At 34.4% G+C, this 17284-nt stretch overlaps 4 protein-coding genes across 6 annotated transcripts; all 4 read right to left on the bottom strand.

Annotated features, from left to right (window-relative positions):
* Positions 1-299: 299 nt before the first annotated feature.
* On the bottom strand, positions 300-4622 carry LOC104710738 (uncharacterized). Of its 3 annotated transcripts, XM_087463941.1 has the most exons (9): positions 3770-4622; positions 3289-3654; positions 3075-3194; positions 2908-2982; positions 2745-2815; positions 2437-2658; positions 2180-2359; positions 1835-2085; positions 1512-1721 (listed from the first exon to the last, which is right to left on the bottom strand). In XM_087463941.1, exons 1-5 carry the CDS (start codon positions 4619-4621, stop codon positions 2786-2788), a joined length of 1443 nt encoding a protein of 480 aa, XP_087320067.1. In that variant the 5' UTR covers position 4622; the 3' UTR covers positions 1512-1721; positions 1835-2085; positions 2180-2359; positions 2437-2658; positions 2745-2785. The 3 variants fall into 3 exon arrangements, with proteins under 3 accessions (XP_087320069.1, XP_087320067.1, XP_087320068.1); XM_087463942.1 differs by lacking the exon at positions 1512-1721 and having other exon boundaries at positions 1834-2085; XM_087463943.1 differs by lacking the exons at positions 2745-2815; positions 2908-2982; positions 3075-3194; positions 3289-3654; positions 3770-4622 and adding exons at positions 300-691; positions 781-1177; positions 1275-1353 and having other exon boundaries at positions 1435-1721; positions 2437-2653.
* A 1729-nt stretch (positions 4623-6351) lies between these two features.
* LOC104710739 (defective in cullin neddylation protein AAR3) lies at positions 6352-8644 on the bottom strand. Its single transcript, XM_010427388.3, has 9 exons — positions 8331-8644; positions 7890-8022; positions 7721-7772; positions 7542-7617; positions 7381-7463; positions 7190-7286; positions 7061-7106; positions 6890-6972; positions 6352-6804 (listed from the first exon to the last, which is right to left on the bottom strand). Exons 1-9 carry the CDS (start codon positions 8389-8391, stop codon positions 6545-6547), a joined length of 891 nt encoding a protein of 296 aa, XP_010425690.1. The 5' UTR covers positions 8392-8644; the 3' UTR covers positions 6352-6544.
* Positions 8645-10455: 1811 nt separating this feature from the next.
* On the bottom strand, positions 10456-12512 carry LOC104710740 (uncharacterized). The gene is made up of 3 exons (XM_010427389.3): positions 12058-12512; positions 11069-11971; positions 10456-10967 (listed from the first exon to the last, which is right to left on the bottom strand). The coding sequence occupies exons 1-3, from the start codon at positions 12406-12408 to the stop codon at positions 10701-10703; spliced, it is 1521 nt and encodes a 506-aa protein (XP_010425691.1). The 5' UTR covers positions 12409-12512; the 3' UTR covers positions 10456-10700.
* Positions 12513-15672: 3160 nt separating this feature from the next.
* On the bottom strand, positions 15673-16447 carry LOC109126381 (uncharacterized). Its single transcript, XM_019229892.2, has 3 exons — positions 16271-16447; positions 16075-16180; positions 15673-15809 (listed from the first exon to the last, which is right to left on the bottom strand). Exons 1-3 carry the CDS (start codon positions 16304-16306, stop codon positions 15673-15675), a joined length of 279 nt encoding a protein of 92 aa, XP_019085437.1. The 5' UTR covers positions 16307-16447.
* Between the last annotated feature and the right edge of the window lie 837 nt (positions 16448-17284).

Consider the following 17284-nt stretch of genomic DNA (forward strand, 5'->3'; position numbering starts at 1 on the left):
TCCTGATTTTTTTAAAACCATTCCTAAAATGCCTTAATTGATATTTCCCGATATATACTAAAGGTTATATCTATTTCCCGAATAACAGGCTTTGGCCTACTGGTTACTCTCCCACTTGCAATTTCACCATGTCTCGTGTTCGATCCTTCGGATGTGCATTTGAGGAATGCCATACTTGTTTTATATTTTTTGAGGAAAGCCATCCTGATTTACTATAAACCCTTCCTAAATAACTTTCATTCTTTCCCTAATCAGTACAAATACCATCCAAAATAAGAAAAGTTTCACAAAACACACCATTTACTAAGTATCTTTAACATTTAAATCATAATCCCAAAACACACAACATATGATTCCAAAAAATCCATTGTAAGCTTATAAATCCAAAGAAAAGTCTACCATCTGAAAACAAAAATTCAACCTCTAAACATCTCAATCTTCTTAAGAATGATATCATGATAGATATCAAAACATAACTTGGCTCTAATATCTTCTGAAACCTCTTCTTGAAGCTTACTCATCATCTCTTCTACGCCCATTGAGTGGCATTCCACCATTTTGAGGATGAATAATCCACAGTTTGCTTCACTCTTAATGCGACGAAAGAACTTCTTAGGGCATAAGACTTTAAATGGAGACAGATCAAGTGTTCCTCTGTTTCTTTCAGTGCCTAAGAGATAAGGTATCATCTCTGCAATACACACAAATAGTTATCAATAATATATCATAAGCATAAGATTCACATCATAATCAAATTATCATAATCAAATAAGTTCTTACCTGCAATTGGCTTAACATGAGTTTCCACCAAGTCACCTTTACTCTCATGAGTTCGACAATCAAAAACAGTAATCTTCCTAGACTTGAAGCTTATTTCCATACCAATGAACCGTTTGTATGTAGAGTTATAGGCAATACCATAAACTCCATCGAGATCCTGCCACTTCTCAGTAGAAAGACAAACCAAAGGCAACTTCCCATTCACAATATCAGTGACTTCTTTTGGAAACACATATTGTGATTTAAAGTTATCCTTCTTGAAATTGAAGTATGCAGCTTTCAAATTTGAAAAGAAGTCTGGCCTCACAAAGGTTGATTTGGGAAGTCTCTTGTTGTGAAAATAAACAGGATCCTTGTTTCTTCTTAACCAAAGTAAGCCCAAAGCTGCATCAATATGCTACATTTAAATGAAAAAAAAGGCTTTTAGACTATTAGTCGAAATAGACAAGATTATATTTGATAACCTGATATTCAGGATAGCATTCCGAAATTACCGTTTCTTGCAAATTCATCTCTCGTCTTCCTAGCAAATTTAACCAATGTGAGGTGAATGGTTCTGTATCCATTATCACTCTGAAATTATCAAAAATGACGATAGTAAGATGAAAGAAAATTGACTAGAATTGACAAGAATTGTTAAAACATCACACTAACCCTGGTCTAATATTTGATCTCTTCCAAGAATTTAATTCTTCAATGTCATTGAAAGTTGGAGAGAGGAAAGGGTTGAACATTGGATGAATAGCAGATGTGGCAGGGTTTCTTGGTGCTTTATATGGAGTAACGGTTGAAAATGATGGAGTTGTGAGCCGATTGCTTCTCCTTGGAACATGCTTCACACCATCACCATCATCTTTTTGCTTCTCACCATCACCATCAACTCTTTGCTTCTTTCTTGGAATAACAATTTTATCTTTCTTATCCAGCTTTCTCTTTTTTTCCTGAAATCAAGATATAACAAAGAAACGTGTTTATGAATATCCTCTTTGTACTTTTTACCAAAATCAGCAATGATATATACAAAACAAACAAGAACTGAATTAAATTGACATACCTCAGATGAACTAAAACATTTAAGATCAAATGATGGTCCCTCGTCTTGTGGATTCTGTTTGTCTTCTTTTTCATCATCACCATCATTTGGGCTTACTCCTTCAGGTACATAATGACTTTGTTCGTCATCTTCTTCTTTATCAAGTCCATCATTTAGATTTTCACCTTCATCGACATGATGACTTTGATTGCCATCTTCCTGAGGAAGTTTCTCTTCATCGCCACCTTCATGAGGAAGGTTCTCTTCATCACCTTACAAGCAAAAAATATTTTAGAACCTTTATTAGCGTAAGAAGACTTTCCTAAATAATTTCGTAACAGGAAAAAGTTTTATAATAAAACTTACATCAACAGCTGAATCGAGCTTCTAGGTCATCTGATCTTCTGAATCGAGCATCTGAGCTTCTGAATCGAGCTTCTGGGTCATCTGAGCTTCTGAATCGAGCTTCTGGGTCCTCTGATCTTCTGAATCGAGCTTTTCGGTTTGGGTGAACTCCTCTGTTTGGTTTTCGCTTGGAGTAAAGAACTGGAGTTGAATTATTTCACTTGTCAATATAATGTGTTAGAATATTTTTAAAAAGTTCTAAGAATCATTATATTTACCTCAGCAGTTAAAACTTCTGGATTTGGTTCACCTTCTTTCTCTTTCTGATTCTCTCTATGGAAAAACCGTATTTGTTCTTTTCCAAAAAATTCTTCTTTCTTTGATTTGTCCATCAAAATACTGATTCCTGTATCATGAATTGCTCGCACTCTTCCTTTGCTCCATTTGTTCTCACAGCTAACTTCAACTTCTTGCAGTAATTGTACACACTGAATCAATTGCTGAAAAAAGCATTAGAAGGTTTTAGTACATTGATTAAGAATACTTTCCCTATCACTCAAAATACAAGTATCAAACCAATTCTTACCTCCTTAGGAATCAGAGTCTCAGAAGTCAGAGCCACATGCACTAATTGAATGGTCTGATCCCATCACCACACTGCAAATATAATTCGTTTTTAGGAAGCTTTAGTTCATAATTAAGAATACTTTCCCTAACATTCAAAGTACAAATAAGAAATATTTTCTTACCTCCGTAGGAATCTGAGTCTCAGATGTATATTGTTCAGTGGGAGAATTGTTAGTCGGACGGATCCCATCACCACTCTGCAAATACAAATCGTTTTTAGGAAGCATTAGTACATAATTAAGACTACTTTCCCTAAAATTTAATTTACAAGTAAGAAACAAATTCTTACCTCGGTAGGAAGCTGAGAGTCAGAAACTTGAGTCACATTATCTCTATTTTGTTCATCGCATTGAGAACTAGGGAATGTAGGGTTTGTAAATGGAGACATTCCACTATCTTGTTGTTGCTCCTACAACACAAAACGAAAACGGTTACCAGTTACATGCATGAAAAAAAAATTGTTAAAGAGGAACCTGTAAGTTGATTAAAATTTTTTTTTTTACCTGATCTTCTGTATTTGTTTGTTTATATGTTCCCAGACTCTCCTCTATTTTCGATAACCGGCAATTGATATCTCTGAACCCATCCGTAACCATGTTGTAAAGTTTATCTAGCTTCTCCATTAGTGACTCTCCAGAAGAAGATGGCTTCAGACTCTCCTTGTTACGTAACTGGTACGAATTGATAGCAATATCTTCCATCACTGGACCAACATCCAATACTCTTTTTCTCCAGTCTCCAAGTGTCAATTTGTATCCCTTGTTCAGTACATCTGTTAACATACTCAAATCTTGATCAGGAGTGTCTTCCAAGAAGACTGTATCTTCTGGATCATCGGGTATCGATGGTAATATGTGAATAACCTTGAGCTGCACACAATCAATATTTGAAAACGATATTAGTCCTTCTTACGATCGTGATTATATTAGAAAACGATTCAATATTTGGAAACGATTCTGTTTTAAATTAAAGAGAATAACTTACATGGTTTGATGCTTCAATGTTCTCCACTTGAGCAATCGACGGATTAACTGTATGTGTGTATTTTTTACACAGATATGCTGATGGTCGCTCAATTACACTCAATGTGCTGAAAGATGACTTTAACATAGGAACAGACTCTAGAATCCACAAATGCAGTGCCAACGGATATCCATGTAAGTCATATTTTTGCTTAATCAGATTTGATGGGACATTCTTCTTTACTGACTTAATCAGAAGATTATAAGCATCTTTCCCCCACGGATAATTAGCCAAGACATCCAAATGCTGAGCTCTCTTAAGGTTTTTTGCAGGAAGCTTGTTACCTCTGTACTTCTGAAAGAAGATGCATTCGATAAGGATCAACATCGCAAGAGAGTATCTTTTATCTGCTGCCTCTGGATCAGTTCCTTGTAGAATATCCAAAACATCTTCATATGTGTGAGCATCTTCATTGTTAGCCCAATCATAACGATTCTGCCGTTGATCTTCATTAGCTCCCCATTCAATGCATTTCAATCCAGTGACCATATGGAATTCTCTTATTGAGAATCTCATTGGTTGTCCTCCAAAATGCATCCATAGTTCATTTTCTTTTGATACCTTTAAACTTCTGCTCAGAAAACAGTACACCATCTTCCCAGACATCATCAGTCCTCTGTTGATAACCTTCAAAATTGGTCCCAAGAACGAATTCTTGATCCTCTCATACTCCGCAACTGAGAGGATGCTTTTTACTTGTATGACAGCATCGTAGTTTGGAAACTGGTTTATCTTCACATCTGATCTTGGTTCCTCTCCTATGTTGAAACAAAGTTCAGGAAGCTTTATATCTATAGGGAAAGAATCACCCATATCCTGCAACATATAAAAGAAAGAGAAGAAACACATATCATATCAGGAAAGTGATCCTAAATTATATAGATGCTTTCATGAACTTAAAAAAAAACTAGCATCTGACTGTAAAGACGAAATGCATATCATATCATGAAAGTGATTCTAAATTATATAAAAAACTAGCATCTGACTGTAAAGATGAAACGCATATCATATCAGGAAAGTGATCCTAAATTATATAGATGCTTTCATAAATTTTTTAAAAAACTAGCATCTGACTAAATTATGCTTTCACTAAACGGATTCATATGCATTCACTAATCACTGAAACTCTAGCAATCAGAAACCGTATACCAAACTTAACTGTGCTAAAGGGATCAAAAAATATGAGAAAGCAGTAATGGAGTAACCATGGAGGAAATGTGAGTAAACTTGTCAACAAACAAACTTGAAATTCGATTGCTTTATCACTAATGAGATGAATAGGGTTACCGGAAGCTGCAAAACACATAATATCACACATAATCACACATAAATCACACAATTTCTTCAAAGGAAGACTTACTTGCTCTGGATTAGGACTTCTTTCCTCAATGTATACTTGTCTTCCACCCAAGTATATAGGAGAAGCCTATTACACAAAACGGAAACAGATACGAACAAAGTGAAACAGGAACAAAAGACCACAATTAATCTAGTGAGGTAACTGTTGAATATATCTTAGACCCGAAAACTGAAATAATCTACAACAAAATCTCAAAAACTCAAAAACAACAAGAATTGAATTTTAACCCACAAGAATCTTACTTAATTTTCCATCGAATTGATTTAGGGTTTAAGAAAATCAAAATTAGACAAAATCCGATTTGATTATCAAGAAATAAAGTCAAGAAATATAATCCGATTTGAAATTCAATTGCTTTGATCACTAACCCTATCAATTTACACAAAATCAAACACATAATCACACAACCCTATCAAATTTGCATCCAATTGATTTAGGTTTTAAAAAATTCAAAATTAAACACACATAAACACAGCCAAAAAGAACCGCAAATCGAAATATGTTGAGATAATGGTGGTTACCTTTTAATTTTTAACCACGGCGAGAAGAAGAGATGAAGCGTTTTGGGTTTTTGTTGCGAAGAGAAAACTGAGAAGATGGTTTATACGGCGACACAAATCAAACGGTTGATAGCACGGAACGGCGGGACAACAATAGCGACGACATACAGCGAGGAGATAGGTTGGTAAAGCGGCGAGTCTCCGGTAACCACCGTATCAGATTTTTGGAATGAGACGACGAAAAGAGATGAAGAAGAAATCGATTTCGATATTGTGGGCTTTGAAATATTTTTGATAAAATAAAACTGGGCTTTAGTTTTTGTTAGCCCAATCATTTTTGCTAATTTGAATAAAATAAAACTTTGTACTAATTTTGTCATTTTTAAGAATCAATGCTAACTTTAAAAGTGTGCCATTTTTGTCAATTGCCCATAACTTATATATATTTATCATAAGTCAACCCTACAACTCTATATCCATGGAAGAAAACGAAACAAATGCTTGAGTGTTTACGGTTTTTCATTTTTGACACTAAATCAAATCATAACTAATTTGGGTTTACTGTTGTGTTGACTGTTGACTCAAATAGTCAAACTTGAACGTTATTTAATAGTAGTGAAATTGACCATCCAAATAGGTGTTTTAGTAAATGATATGGACAAAGAAAAAATATATATAGAGAGTAGAGAGTAAAATGCAAATAGATAAAATTATGAATGTGAGGGACAAATTTATTGTATAGCTTACAATAACAAAGAAGAACTCAAAACTGTCCTTTAAAGAAGTGAGGTTTTTAGGCTTGAAAAATGAGACAACAGCTTGAGAGTGCTTTGTATATAAATCTATAATTTATGTGCGTTGGCGTTTGAAAGTGTGTCATGGCTTATCTCCAGTAGATAAAAGGCTCGCGAAACCTTGTGAGAGACTTCGCTCGATTGCACATGCAGACTTGGATGAACATCTTGGACTGTTGTTGGTTTTGATTCGTTTCAAGTTTGATGAAAAAGACGAGTTTTGGCTTTCTGATATGTCTTCGTCTTCTTCTTCATCGTCATTGTTGTTAGGTGCTTTTCTCTTTAAACCTGGAATGTTTCTTAAACCCGTGTGGGGGACGCGGTAATCTCTGTGATGCTCATCTAAAACAAGAAGAGAAGAAGATAATAAGACTATGTCACAATGGCAAGAAATTTCACAATCTCAGATTATAGAAACCAAACATACCTTCTTGATAGAGGCATGATTCAAAGTCTGTGTCACCACCACATTTGCAGAACAAGCCAGCGTCCTTATTCGGTCCTAAAATGCTGCGAACCAACAACATCAGGATTGAGTCTCATTGTTTAAAGTTTAGAGTAAAAAGGTGTTCAGGACAAAAGCTTTTTTTGTTCGAACCTGTACATATGCTCGACAAAGTCATCTATTAAGACAGGCCATGCACCTGAGTAAAACAAATACAATAAGATGAATCAAACACAAACAAATATATACACACTTGTTGTGAGAATTCTAACAATTTTGTACCTTCAGAGTCATATCCTTCTAGATTCTCATGTACACAACGACTAAACGCCAATACTTGTTGCCAAGTATCTTCTGAAATATTGTGCCGTTGATTTTTCTACAAGTTACAATCATCATCTTCTTGTTAGATATACAAACAAAAAAAAGAGCCATTTGGTTAAAACTTAAAACACTTGTTGTTTATAAAGTACCTCGATAAAGTCACACCAGCGGTTAAGTAACCTAAATCTCCCGGCCAAAACAAGTTTCCATGCGGTGATAGCTCTACTTATAGCTGGAACGACATTAAAACAAGTATAAGTATCATCTCTGTTGGCTATTGCACCCAAAGCAATGATTCGAAAGCTCTTACTTATATTCTTTTGTCCATTTTCGCGGCACATAAAGAAAACAAAATCATAAAAGCAGGTAAACTCGTTAAAGTCCACCTACAAAGAAGACATATAAAAAAGTTCAGATTCACAATCCAGCTGATGAGCAAAACGAATTAAGCTTGAAAATTAAAGAAACAGAGAGCCAAAAAAAACTTGCCATTAAGTCTAGCCGTGACATCAACTTGAACAACTCATCAAAAATGGAGTTTCTGCCGAAGAAGAATGCAACGGTAAACAAGCAAGCGAACACGAATTAGCTCAAAAAAGCACTAATCTTTTGCTTAACCCTGAAGATATTGAATTGTATACCCTCACAGCCACCATACCTTGCTTGAAACTTATTCTCTACTAGATATAACAGCTGAGTCAATGCTTCTCTAGATGAGTTAGTAGTTCTCTGTGATTCCTCGCCATCTTCTGGTTTATTATAATCACAAAACTGTTGACCTGATCTAATGTCTGATCAAATCCCACCAAGAATAAAACCCCAATTAGTCACTTCCTCATCATCAACTCACGATAAACCAAAAGCAACAAAGTTCATCTTGATATATAAAACCCTAGTTAAGTACCAAACCATAGAAGATATAGAACTCCAAAAAGATTCAATTTTTATCCAATAGCAATGTAAAGATAACTTAAACAACACTATGTGGGCAATTAAAAGATTAAATCTTTATATGATGAATCAAGAATTCACAAAACCCCAAATCCAAAAGATGAGAATTAACAACAGATCGAAGAAGAATAAAGTTAAAAGACTTTACCACAAAATCTGCGATAAATCTCGAAAATATCGAATCGACCCGAAACAGGGGAAGAATCCATGAGTTTGGTCTCAAGCTCGAAGCTTTCGATTGAAGCTCGAGCGAAATAGTATAGATCAGGAAACGTATCAACAAACCCAGACCAAGAAATCGAAGTTGGCAAATCCCAAAAGCAAAGAGTTCATAAAATTATGGAAAATGTTATTTTTTTTGTTTATTTTCTGAATTAGCCGATAGAATAGAGAGAGGCTCTCTCCGTGAGATTTGTGCATGTTTCCTGAACAAACCACACTTAGTTTAGAGACCCAAAACTCAAGGCCCATTTACAAGTCAAAATCCATATATAATATTTTACAAGTCAATTTCATGTGTAAAATATTTTAGAGCTAAGATAAGTAACCGAATCGAGATTTTGGTTGTTCAGTTCGGTTTGAGTTATTAGTCATTAATCGATTAGCAAATCAGTGAAATTTTGGTTCGATAAACTGAGAACTTCGGTTAGTTTGGTTCGGTTCTCGATTAACCTATTTTTTTTTTTTTTTTTTTTGCTTTGTTTGAATAAGCAGATTATACCACAATTAGACCGGGTTTACAAAAAAAATCAAACTAGTTTTTTTTGTTAATAACTAAATCGACCCAAATTTAACCAAAATAATCAAAATTTTCCAAAATAATCGTAAACTGTTCACGATTGAGCCAGTCGGAACCTCTTTCTTCTTTACAGACGAATCCTAGCTTCTTCTTTACATATACAATCATATATTTCTAGCGCACTCTTCACAGTTTCTTCCATCGAAAATTACACAAGTCGCTTAGTTTTTCACGTCATCCTTTGCGGATAGAGTGTTAGGAAACAAAACATTTTTCACTAACATGTTCACCTTCTTACTCTCCACTTTTTCAACATCTGAATTGTTTTACCATCATCATTCTGAATTTCTGATACCAAGTAAGAATCATAAGCTTATGTAATCTCTTTGATTACCTCTTTACAAAGATGATTCAAGAACCTTAAGTTAACCCTAAACCTATAATGTATCACAAAGTAAAAGGTCTAACAAGTAACAAGCCAATATATAATATTATATAATTTTATAGCTGATTTATGTTTTTATTATACTCTAACTGATCATGCATTCGCGGGGAAAACACAAAAATACATCCAAACCGTGTTTGTAATAATTTTTAAATTTTATATCGAGAAATCACAGAAAACAAATATGTATGTTCCGCACTTACGTAAAATTTTGTCACTTATTATTACATTCATGGTTCAAAGTTCTTGTAACAAAAATAATTTTGGGTATATCATTATTGACTCTTTGCATCTATGATCCTTTTTCCTACGTAATTAATGAACGGTTATGTAAAATCCAATTCCAAACGAAATTTGTCAATCTTGGTCTGACTGTAGAATAAGCAATCAAGATTGAATGTTCGATTATATGTAGAATGTAGAATGTTTTGAGGGCCTCGACCAACTAAAGCTGTGGAATACGTAAAAGAGGATTCAAATAGTTAATTAGAATTCACAGTAGGAATGTAAAATTATTATCAAACCGGTACCACCTCGTGAATTGATAATGTTACGTACCTAAAATGCCATGTTGGTGCATGTTACACCCAGAGTGATCGTATATATATGAAAAAAAGAAATGGTATTCCATGCATCAAAACCAAGTTTTTTTTTGTTGCCATAATTCTAAGCAACTCCCTCTCGCTAAAGAAGGATTTTGTGAAGACTATACTCATTGTTGGTTATATGTGAATATCATAGTTGAACAAAATAAGCCACGCGATGGGTTCATAACTGTGAAACATGACAATTTCCAATCTGTGCCGTCACACAATATTGTAACTCTCAATCCGTTTTTGTGCAAAACTCTTTGTGGATGATATTGTTAATCTTGGGGTTGGGAATTTCATTTTTGTATTGAAATTATATTGAAAGGAAACCGACGAAAGATTATTAAAGTCGAGATAATTCTAGGATGAACAATATTTGTGATTGTGTTTTTAAATGAGGATGTATATACGTTGTTAAACCTTGTTAAAAGTTGTTATGTCGTGTTTCTTTTATGCACTTTAAAAAAATCTAGCAGAAAAAGCAGAACAAAAAAATAAAAATAAAAAAATACTTTTGGTGATATCATTCACTTATGAATGTTTGTTAACATACATAGGAGCTTCAATCTATATTAATTTTTACAAACTTATTCCTTACATAGGCCGGTCGATATATCTATGGCTAGCCCATACAGTTTTTGGTTTTTTATATACAAAAAAACTATAATTATTAGCTAAATGTTGTTAATATATGGCATTTTATTGCTGATTTTCAAGTGAGTTCTTGTAGCTTTGCATTTGAGTTTAGTTTGCCACCATCTTGCCGGAGGCAGAAGAAGATGCTGAAGACGACGTCTTTGTCTCGCTCTGAGATGCAGTCTCAACGAATTGGGTAGTGACTTGTTCCCACTTGGTGATTGTCTGCTTAATCTGCATTTGTTGTGCTGGTGTGCATGTCAAAGAACCTTCTGTCTTGCCTTTGTTCTGACTCACAATTTGACTGTGGATGGTTTCTAACTCTTGGAGAGTCTTCATCACTTCTCCCTGGTAAGTTTCCATAGACTGTTTAACCTGTCAACATAGTACACACGAGAAAGAAAAAATATTACGATCGAAAATGGACTTTGCAATTGTGAATCAGAAGATAAGGGCAATATGTCTTGTTCCCGCACCTCAGCTGATTTGCTTTCAACTCTTGACCGAATAAAGGCCATGGCACCAGACACTTTCCCAGCAGCAGATTTAATCCTAGTAAACAAATCTTTTCCTTCTTTGACGGGAGCAATCATTGTACCCTTGAGTTGCTCGAAGAAGGCTTTGTATTCTTCCTTCTGCGGGCACTTCTTTTCGAGGTTCATTATGAAAGATGAGACTTGTTTGGAAGTCTCAGCCTCGACTTGTTCCACATTTACGGTGCTGCTCTGACTAGTTTCAGTAGTTTCACTAGCGGAGATTTCACCGGTAGCTTTAGCATCCTTAGTGGAAGTTTCTTTTCCACTTGCATCAGAAGAGATTTCTCCTTTAGTTTTAGTATCCTTAGAGTTAGTTTCTTTTCCAGTTGCATCAGAAGAGCTTTCTCCTTTAATTTTAGTATCCTTAGAGTTAGTTTCTTTTCCACTTTCATCAGAAGAGCTTTCTCCTTTAGTTTTAGTATCCTTAGTGGAAGTTTCTTTTCCACTTGCATCAGATGGGCTGCTTGATGGACTTCCAGTTCCACTAGGACTGCCCGAGTTAGATTTTGAATCTTTAGTCTCTTCGGAAGAGCCTTTAGCTGAGGTTGAGCTTTCTTTACCAGAGCTTTTGCTGTTGCTGCTTGAATCTTCGTTTTCAACATTAGATTCTTCACTAGAAGAAGAGTTTGATGAGCTCATCACCATTGTGTTTGTTATCCGTGTAATGATTGTTTCCCATTTCAAGATCCCTTCTTTGATTTCTTTTTGTTGTTCTGCTGTTAACTTCATGGTGTCTTCACTCTCCTCCTGTCTACGGCCTCCCATAATTTTAGCCGCCACGGATTTCATAAACTTAAAGGTATTAATGGCTTCCATTTTTTCCTCTTGGATTTCCTCCCTTATCTGTTAAATTGTATAAGCATGCATGATGTATAGTAAATTAAATGGTTCATTAGCCATAAGTATCGATAACTTGGATAATAAGTTACCTTTCCAATCGCAAAAGAAGAGATGGCCTTGAAGATGCCCCCGGCTTTGGCCTTCAGGTCTCTGTCGTAATCTACTTGGTCTTTTCTTTTTATTGGGCAAACATACTTGGCGAATCCCCTAAGTTTCTCAAAGAAGGTCTTGAACTTATTGTTCTTGGGACATTCCTTCTCAAGATCGGCCACAAAGACCATCACTACTTTAACGGTGTAAGGCTCCACATCCTTCACCGTCTTCGGATCTTCAAGTTGAGGCAAAGATGGCTTATATTTCAGGTGTGCTGAAGCCAGATCCAGAAGGGACACAGTTGCAAAAAGAATGGTAATGCATAACCATAGCTGAACTCTTGCCATTATTATTATTTTTTTTTGGTTTTAAGATTATTCTTTTTTTTTTTGATTATTTTATGTTTTTGCGAGGAAGAAAGATTGAAGAATGAATGAATTATAATGGGATTCTTTGGCTTCTTTTATAGTTGTGTTTAGTTTTCTATGTTTAGAAATCATTGACCCGCTGATCACTGAGAATTTGGGGGAACAAGGTCTAAATAATAGCAAAGAGCTTCATGGTTCTTACGTTTCACAAAAATTTCTTTGACGATGAGCTCTTTTAGTTTTCCATTAAAATATATAGTAGTTGTTTTCCTAAAAAACTTATGCATTTTCTTATTATATGAATTTAGTATTTAATATAAGATCGTAAAAACTAGAATTCCTATATTGGGACAATTGGAGAAGATTTTGGCAACGGTTATGATTTTTTTTTTTAAGAATGGCAAAACAAATACATAAAAAACAAAATAATGAGTAAATAACAATATTTCAAAAAAGATAGTAGTATTAAAGAAAATGGATTCTTTTTGTTATAGTTTAATGTTTGAGAAATGTTAAACGAAAACATTAGAGAGATATGGAATGCATTTGGAATTTTAATGTGTAATCTTTATAAGCTCGACTTGTCCCATTGTAAAATGCAGTCTCATTCAAGTTATAAAAACTAAGTGATTTCTTTTTTTTTTCTTTTTTTTTTTTTTGGCAAACATATGGATTCATTCATTCAAAGCAAATCACATACAAGAAGAGGGATCAAAGCCCCAAGGTTTAAAAAGATACAAAGAAGGGCTTTCCCCAAAGCCTTAAACATAAACGTAGAAACATAAAACATCAAGTAGTAGTCCATGAGAGCTATGATACCAACACCTAAAGGCAGTTTGGAACATGTGAGGTCACGGTTACTTGAAGGCACATCCTCGAGGGACTCGACAGATGATTCGATTGTCATGGTCATTAGACTCTTTGACATTGAAGAAGGGATCCTAACCAAGGGTCTCTGAAGGAAAGCTTTGTCAAGGATTTGGGCACGGTTGATGGTGCTCAGGTTGAGGGTGATAAAAGAGTTGGTTGCGGTTCTTGGAGCAGGTGTGAGACACTTGAAGATTTTGTGGTAACCCCAACTCCATTGGTTTGGGATCATAATGCCACTAGTCTTCAAATGCTTAGGCGGAGACTTCAAAAAGTTGATAATTTGCAATTTAAATGGTTCAGAGAGCATATGGGATAATGGAGGGAGCCTGAAGACATATCGGTAATCACAGCTCCATAGAGTCTGGATTATAATGCCGATTTCGTTCAAGCTTCTAACTTCAAAAGCAAGGTCCCTAAGTGAATCTAGTAGCAGGTTTTCTAAAGAAATCTCGAACCAAACTAGCAACAATGATGACTTATGTTCCAAATGCAGTCTTCGAACAAAAGGTTCCATAAGTCGACACAAAGATTGACTCGGATGGAAGAGATTTGAGATCCGAACAAACTTGAATAAACGCAGAGGAAGGCCTCGTACAACACCATTTGTTACTGGGCTCAAAAACCTTAATGGGCCGAGGATTGTTGAGCCCACCAAAGAAAACCCTAGTTTCTCATTTGGGGGCAGAGAGATCGCGCGGCGGCCTGGTTGAGCTGGTGTCGGATTCAGGGACTCAGACATCTCCGGTGAGGGAAAGGATGGAGGTTGAGGGTGTATAGCGGGGCTTGAAGCATCAGAAGAGGAACCTAGGAGCTTGATTTCTCCGGTACAGGAAGTCGAGACCAAGAAGAGCAGATCGTCGTGTGCCGTAGACGACTCCACCAGGTAATTCGCCTCTGATGGACCAAGGGATTCAGCTCCTGCCATCAACGATACCTGGTGATAGGTCTCTTCTTGGGGAATCGGAATTCTAGATCTGAGCGTTATTGGTTCTTTAGATAGCTCACCGGGACGGAGGCGAGTAGCGGATAAGAGCTGCGGAGCTCCGACCCCCACTGAACTCCCTGGGTTTTAGATCGGCTAAGGGTTGCATGCAGTTGGGGAACTGCAGAGGGGAACTAAAAAGAAGAAAAAGCTTAAAAAGAACTAAGAAGAAATAGCTAAAAGAGTAAGATGAAAGATAAGTAAATTGGGTTATATCCCGACGCCGGCAAAGTTTGCTTTTACCGACGTCGGAGGGAAGCAAAGGATAGAGTTCCTCGATTCTTGTGTCTGGGAGAAAAGTCGGGGTTTTTTTTTTTTTTTACGTGTGCCTCTTATTACTCATAAACGAATCTTTTTAGTGATTTCTTTAAGCGAGTGTTCTTTGATTACGTTTAATCAATTTAAGTTTATCTATTGGTGTAACTCTAGCTTTTGTCTTATTTGATTACGTTTTTAGTGTGTGTGTGAGACTCAAACATTTTGCTTCTTGTGTTGTTGTGCGTTCTGAAAGGTGTTAAAACAAAATGTTATATTATGATTACAATAGATTATATATATATATATATATATATATATATATATATTTCTAACTTAATTAATATAGAAATTCTAGTTTTTCATATTTTTTTTTGGCGAAAATACTCTTTATTATTGTCTATTTTCAATAATACATTTTCTATATACGAAATAACTAAATTATAAACTCTCAAACTCCAAATACTAAATGTAAATAGAGAACTTAAACTTAAAAAAAATCTAAAAGTCAATTAACATATTGTAATTTTGTAAAATAAGGCAAAAATAAAAATGATCAAAAAAGAGTATTTTTTGAAAAAATGTATATACAAAAGGATATTTCTAAAAATTTTTCAGTATTATATATGATGGTGATAAAACAGAAGTGATTTATTTCTTTTTTTAAATATAAAGTTAATGAAAAATTCTAAATATGTGCATTTCAAAAACATATATCAACCAAATAAATAAATTGTATATAGAAAAGTATCTTGCCATTATTTTTTTTTAAATATATAAATTAGAGAATATAGGAAATATATAAAAATATGTTTAATTCTTTTTATGTTGAGGCTAAATTATCTCTAATTGTGTATAACTAGTGGCGTGTGTTCATTTTAATCAATAAGAAACAACTCATTACTTTCCACAATTCTATATGAAATAGGACAAAATGTTTGGAATCATTTTGACAGGCACAAATGTACTCTTTGAGCTAGATTTAGCTATGAGATTGACAGATAAGATTTTTAGAGCTATAGATTTTGACACATAGCCGTGATATTTATATAAGGGATATGCATCACAAAGAGATTTCTTTAAAGATCACAAAGAATACAACATTCTTAAGAACTAACAAGAGAATTATAAGGCATTTAATCGTCTGATGAACCACCGATGATGTTATGAATCATCTTGTTTGTCTCGTCCTCCGACATTGGCTTATTTTTCTTAAACTTCTGCTCGTACATCTCGAAGAATTCCTTGTTCTCCTTTACTAGCTCCTTCCACACTAGTTTTAATTAACATAAACCAAGAAATAACTCAATTGGTTAAGAGATAGTTAAGAGAGTTCTCAACATACTAGTAAGAGAAAAACAAACTTTAATTAACAAAAGAGCTATAAGCCTATAAGATCATCGATGGTTACGAGATTTACATAAACTCACACAACAAACATATATTCTTCAAAAAAAAAAAAAAAAAAAAACATATACTCTTCATACATTATAAGCCCTCTTCTGTATTGAAAAAAAGGAGAAGTATAAGGTCCAAACCAGTGGAAATGATGATGGGATTGATGTTTGCATTCCTCGAGAGAGCTTCCACGCATTCCTCTTTGTTCATGTTGAATCTCAAACATGTCTCAATCATGTGTTGCACCTATACATACACATGACACACGTTCACGTACGTTATTATATTCTCTAAGAACGTAACAACATGAAACATAAATATTGATATATATATTACCATGTGAATGTAAGCCGCGGGAGAAGAGTCGTTCATTTCTCGAGATTTTGATAAAACTGTGATTAATCCGCACAGTCAAGTGAGTCAACTTAAGAGCCACCACTATACGATTAACGCTTGTTTATAGAAGAGCTTCTGTAGAAGAATATGAACAGTAAAGTAAGCATGTGGCTCGAAGTCTCTCACACGTAGGTTAATAATTATAATTGGCTGAGACAAAAATTAGAAGAGAACTTTAAGAAAGGGAAAAAGAAAAGAAAAAAAGATAGATATTTCGAAAGTTACCTCTTTTCTCTTTTCTTTTGTTTCACAGACAGTAAAACCTCTATAAATTAATAGTTTTTAAATTAATAGTTTTATAAATTAATAAAATTTTCGGGTTTCAAATTGGATAGGAGTAAAAATGATATAATTTGATAAAAATAAGAGAATAAACTTTTTCTGGAAATTCTATATAAACTTATGGTCCGTCACTATCATAAATTAATAATGATATAATCTAAAAATAGGGGCATTCTCAAAAATGTCCCTTTTTCCATATCTCTTTTTAAAAATACCCCTTCATGTTGACCATTTTTAAAACTACCCCTCTTTATATACAAAATGACCAAATTACCCTTTTTGAGTGACAGCAAGAATGTACAGTCATCAAAATCGAAAATATTTTCCCGCCAAAAAAATTTCCCGCCAAAATTTTTTTTCCCGCCAAAATCGAAAATTTTTCCCGAAAAAATTATTTTTTCCCGCCAAAAAAAAAAATTTCCCGCCAAAATCGAAAAATTTTCCCGCCAAAAATATTGAAATTTATACCTTTTAAAAACCTTGTAAATGCTTTTAAAAAACTTTTAAAAGCGTTTACAAGGTTTTTAAAAGGTTTTTAAACACATTGTAAACGCTTTTAAAAACCTTGTAAATGCTTTTAAAAAGCTTGTAAATGCTTTAAAAGGTTTTTAAACACCTTGTAAATGCTTTTAAAAACTTTTTAAAAGCATTTAAAAGGTGTTTAAAAACCTT

This window comes from Camelina sativa, chromosome 9 (assembly GCF_030686135.1).
Source record: "Camelina sativa cultivar CO46 ecotype springtype chromosome 9, ASM3068613v1".
Classification (NCBI taxonomy): domain Eukaryota; kingdom Viridiplantae; phylum Streptophyta; class Magnoliopsida; order Brassicales; family Brassicaceae; genus Camelina; species Camelina sativa.

Excerpts from the sequence above, each read along its gene's own strand:
- LOC104710738 (XM_087463941.1), bottom strand. The coding sequence starts at position 4,621 with ATGGGTGATTCTTTCCCTATAGATATAAAGCTTCCTGAACTTTGTTTC. Across the intron at positions 2,983-3,074 it reads ACTCTCAGCTTCCTACCGAG|AGTGGTGATGGGATCCGTCC; the intron begins GTAAGAATTTGT and ends TTGTATTTGCAG. Across the intron at positions 2,816-2,907 it reads AGACTCAGATTCCTACGGAG|TGTGGTGATGGGATCAGACC; the intron begins GTAAGAAAATAT and ends TTATATTTGCAG.
- LOC104710739 (XM_010427388.3), bottom strand. The coding sequence starts at position 8,391 with ATGGATTCTTCCCCTGTTTCGGGTCGATTCGATATTTTCGAGATTTAT. Across the intron at positions 8,023-8,330 it reads GATTTATCGCAGATTTTGTG|ACATTAGATCAGGTCAACAG; the intron begins GTAAAGTCTTTT and ends GGATTTGATCAG. Across the intron at positions 7,287-7,380 it reads GCTGGTGTGACTTTATCGAG|AAAAATCAACGGCACAATAT; the intron begins GTACTTTATAAA and ends TGTAACTTGTAG.
- LOC104710740 (XM_010427389.3), bottom strand. The coding sequence starts at position 12,408 with ATGGCAAGAGTTCAGCTATGGTTATGCATTACCATTCTTTTTGCAACT. Across the intron at positions 11,972-12,057 it reads CTTCTTTTGCGATTGGAAAG|ATAAGGGAGGAAATCCAAGA; the intron begins GTAACTTATTAT and ends ACAATTTAACAG. Across the intron at positions 10,968-11,068 it reads TTGAAAGCAAATCAGCTGAG|GTTAAACAGTCTATGGAAAC; the intron begins GTGCGGGAACAA and ends CTATGTTGACAG.
- LOC109126381 (XM_019229892.2), bottom strand. The coding sequence starts at position 16,306 with ATGAACGACTCTTCTCCCGCGGCTTACATTCACATG. Across the intron at positions 16,181-16,270 it reads CCGCGGCTTACATTCACATG|GTGCAACACATGATTGAGAC; the intron begins GTAATATATATA and ends GTGTATGTATAG. Across the intron at positions 15,810-16,074 it reads TCCCATCATCATTTCCACTG|TGTGGAAGGAGCTAGTAAAG; the intron begins GTTTGGACCTTA and ends AATTAAAACTAG.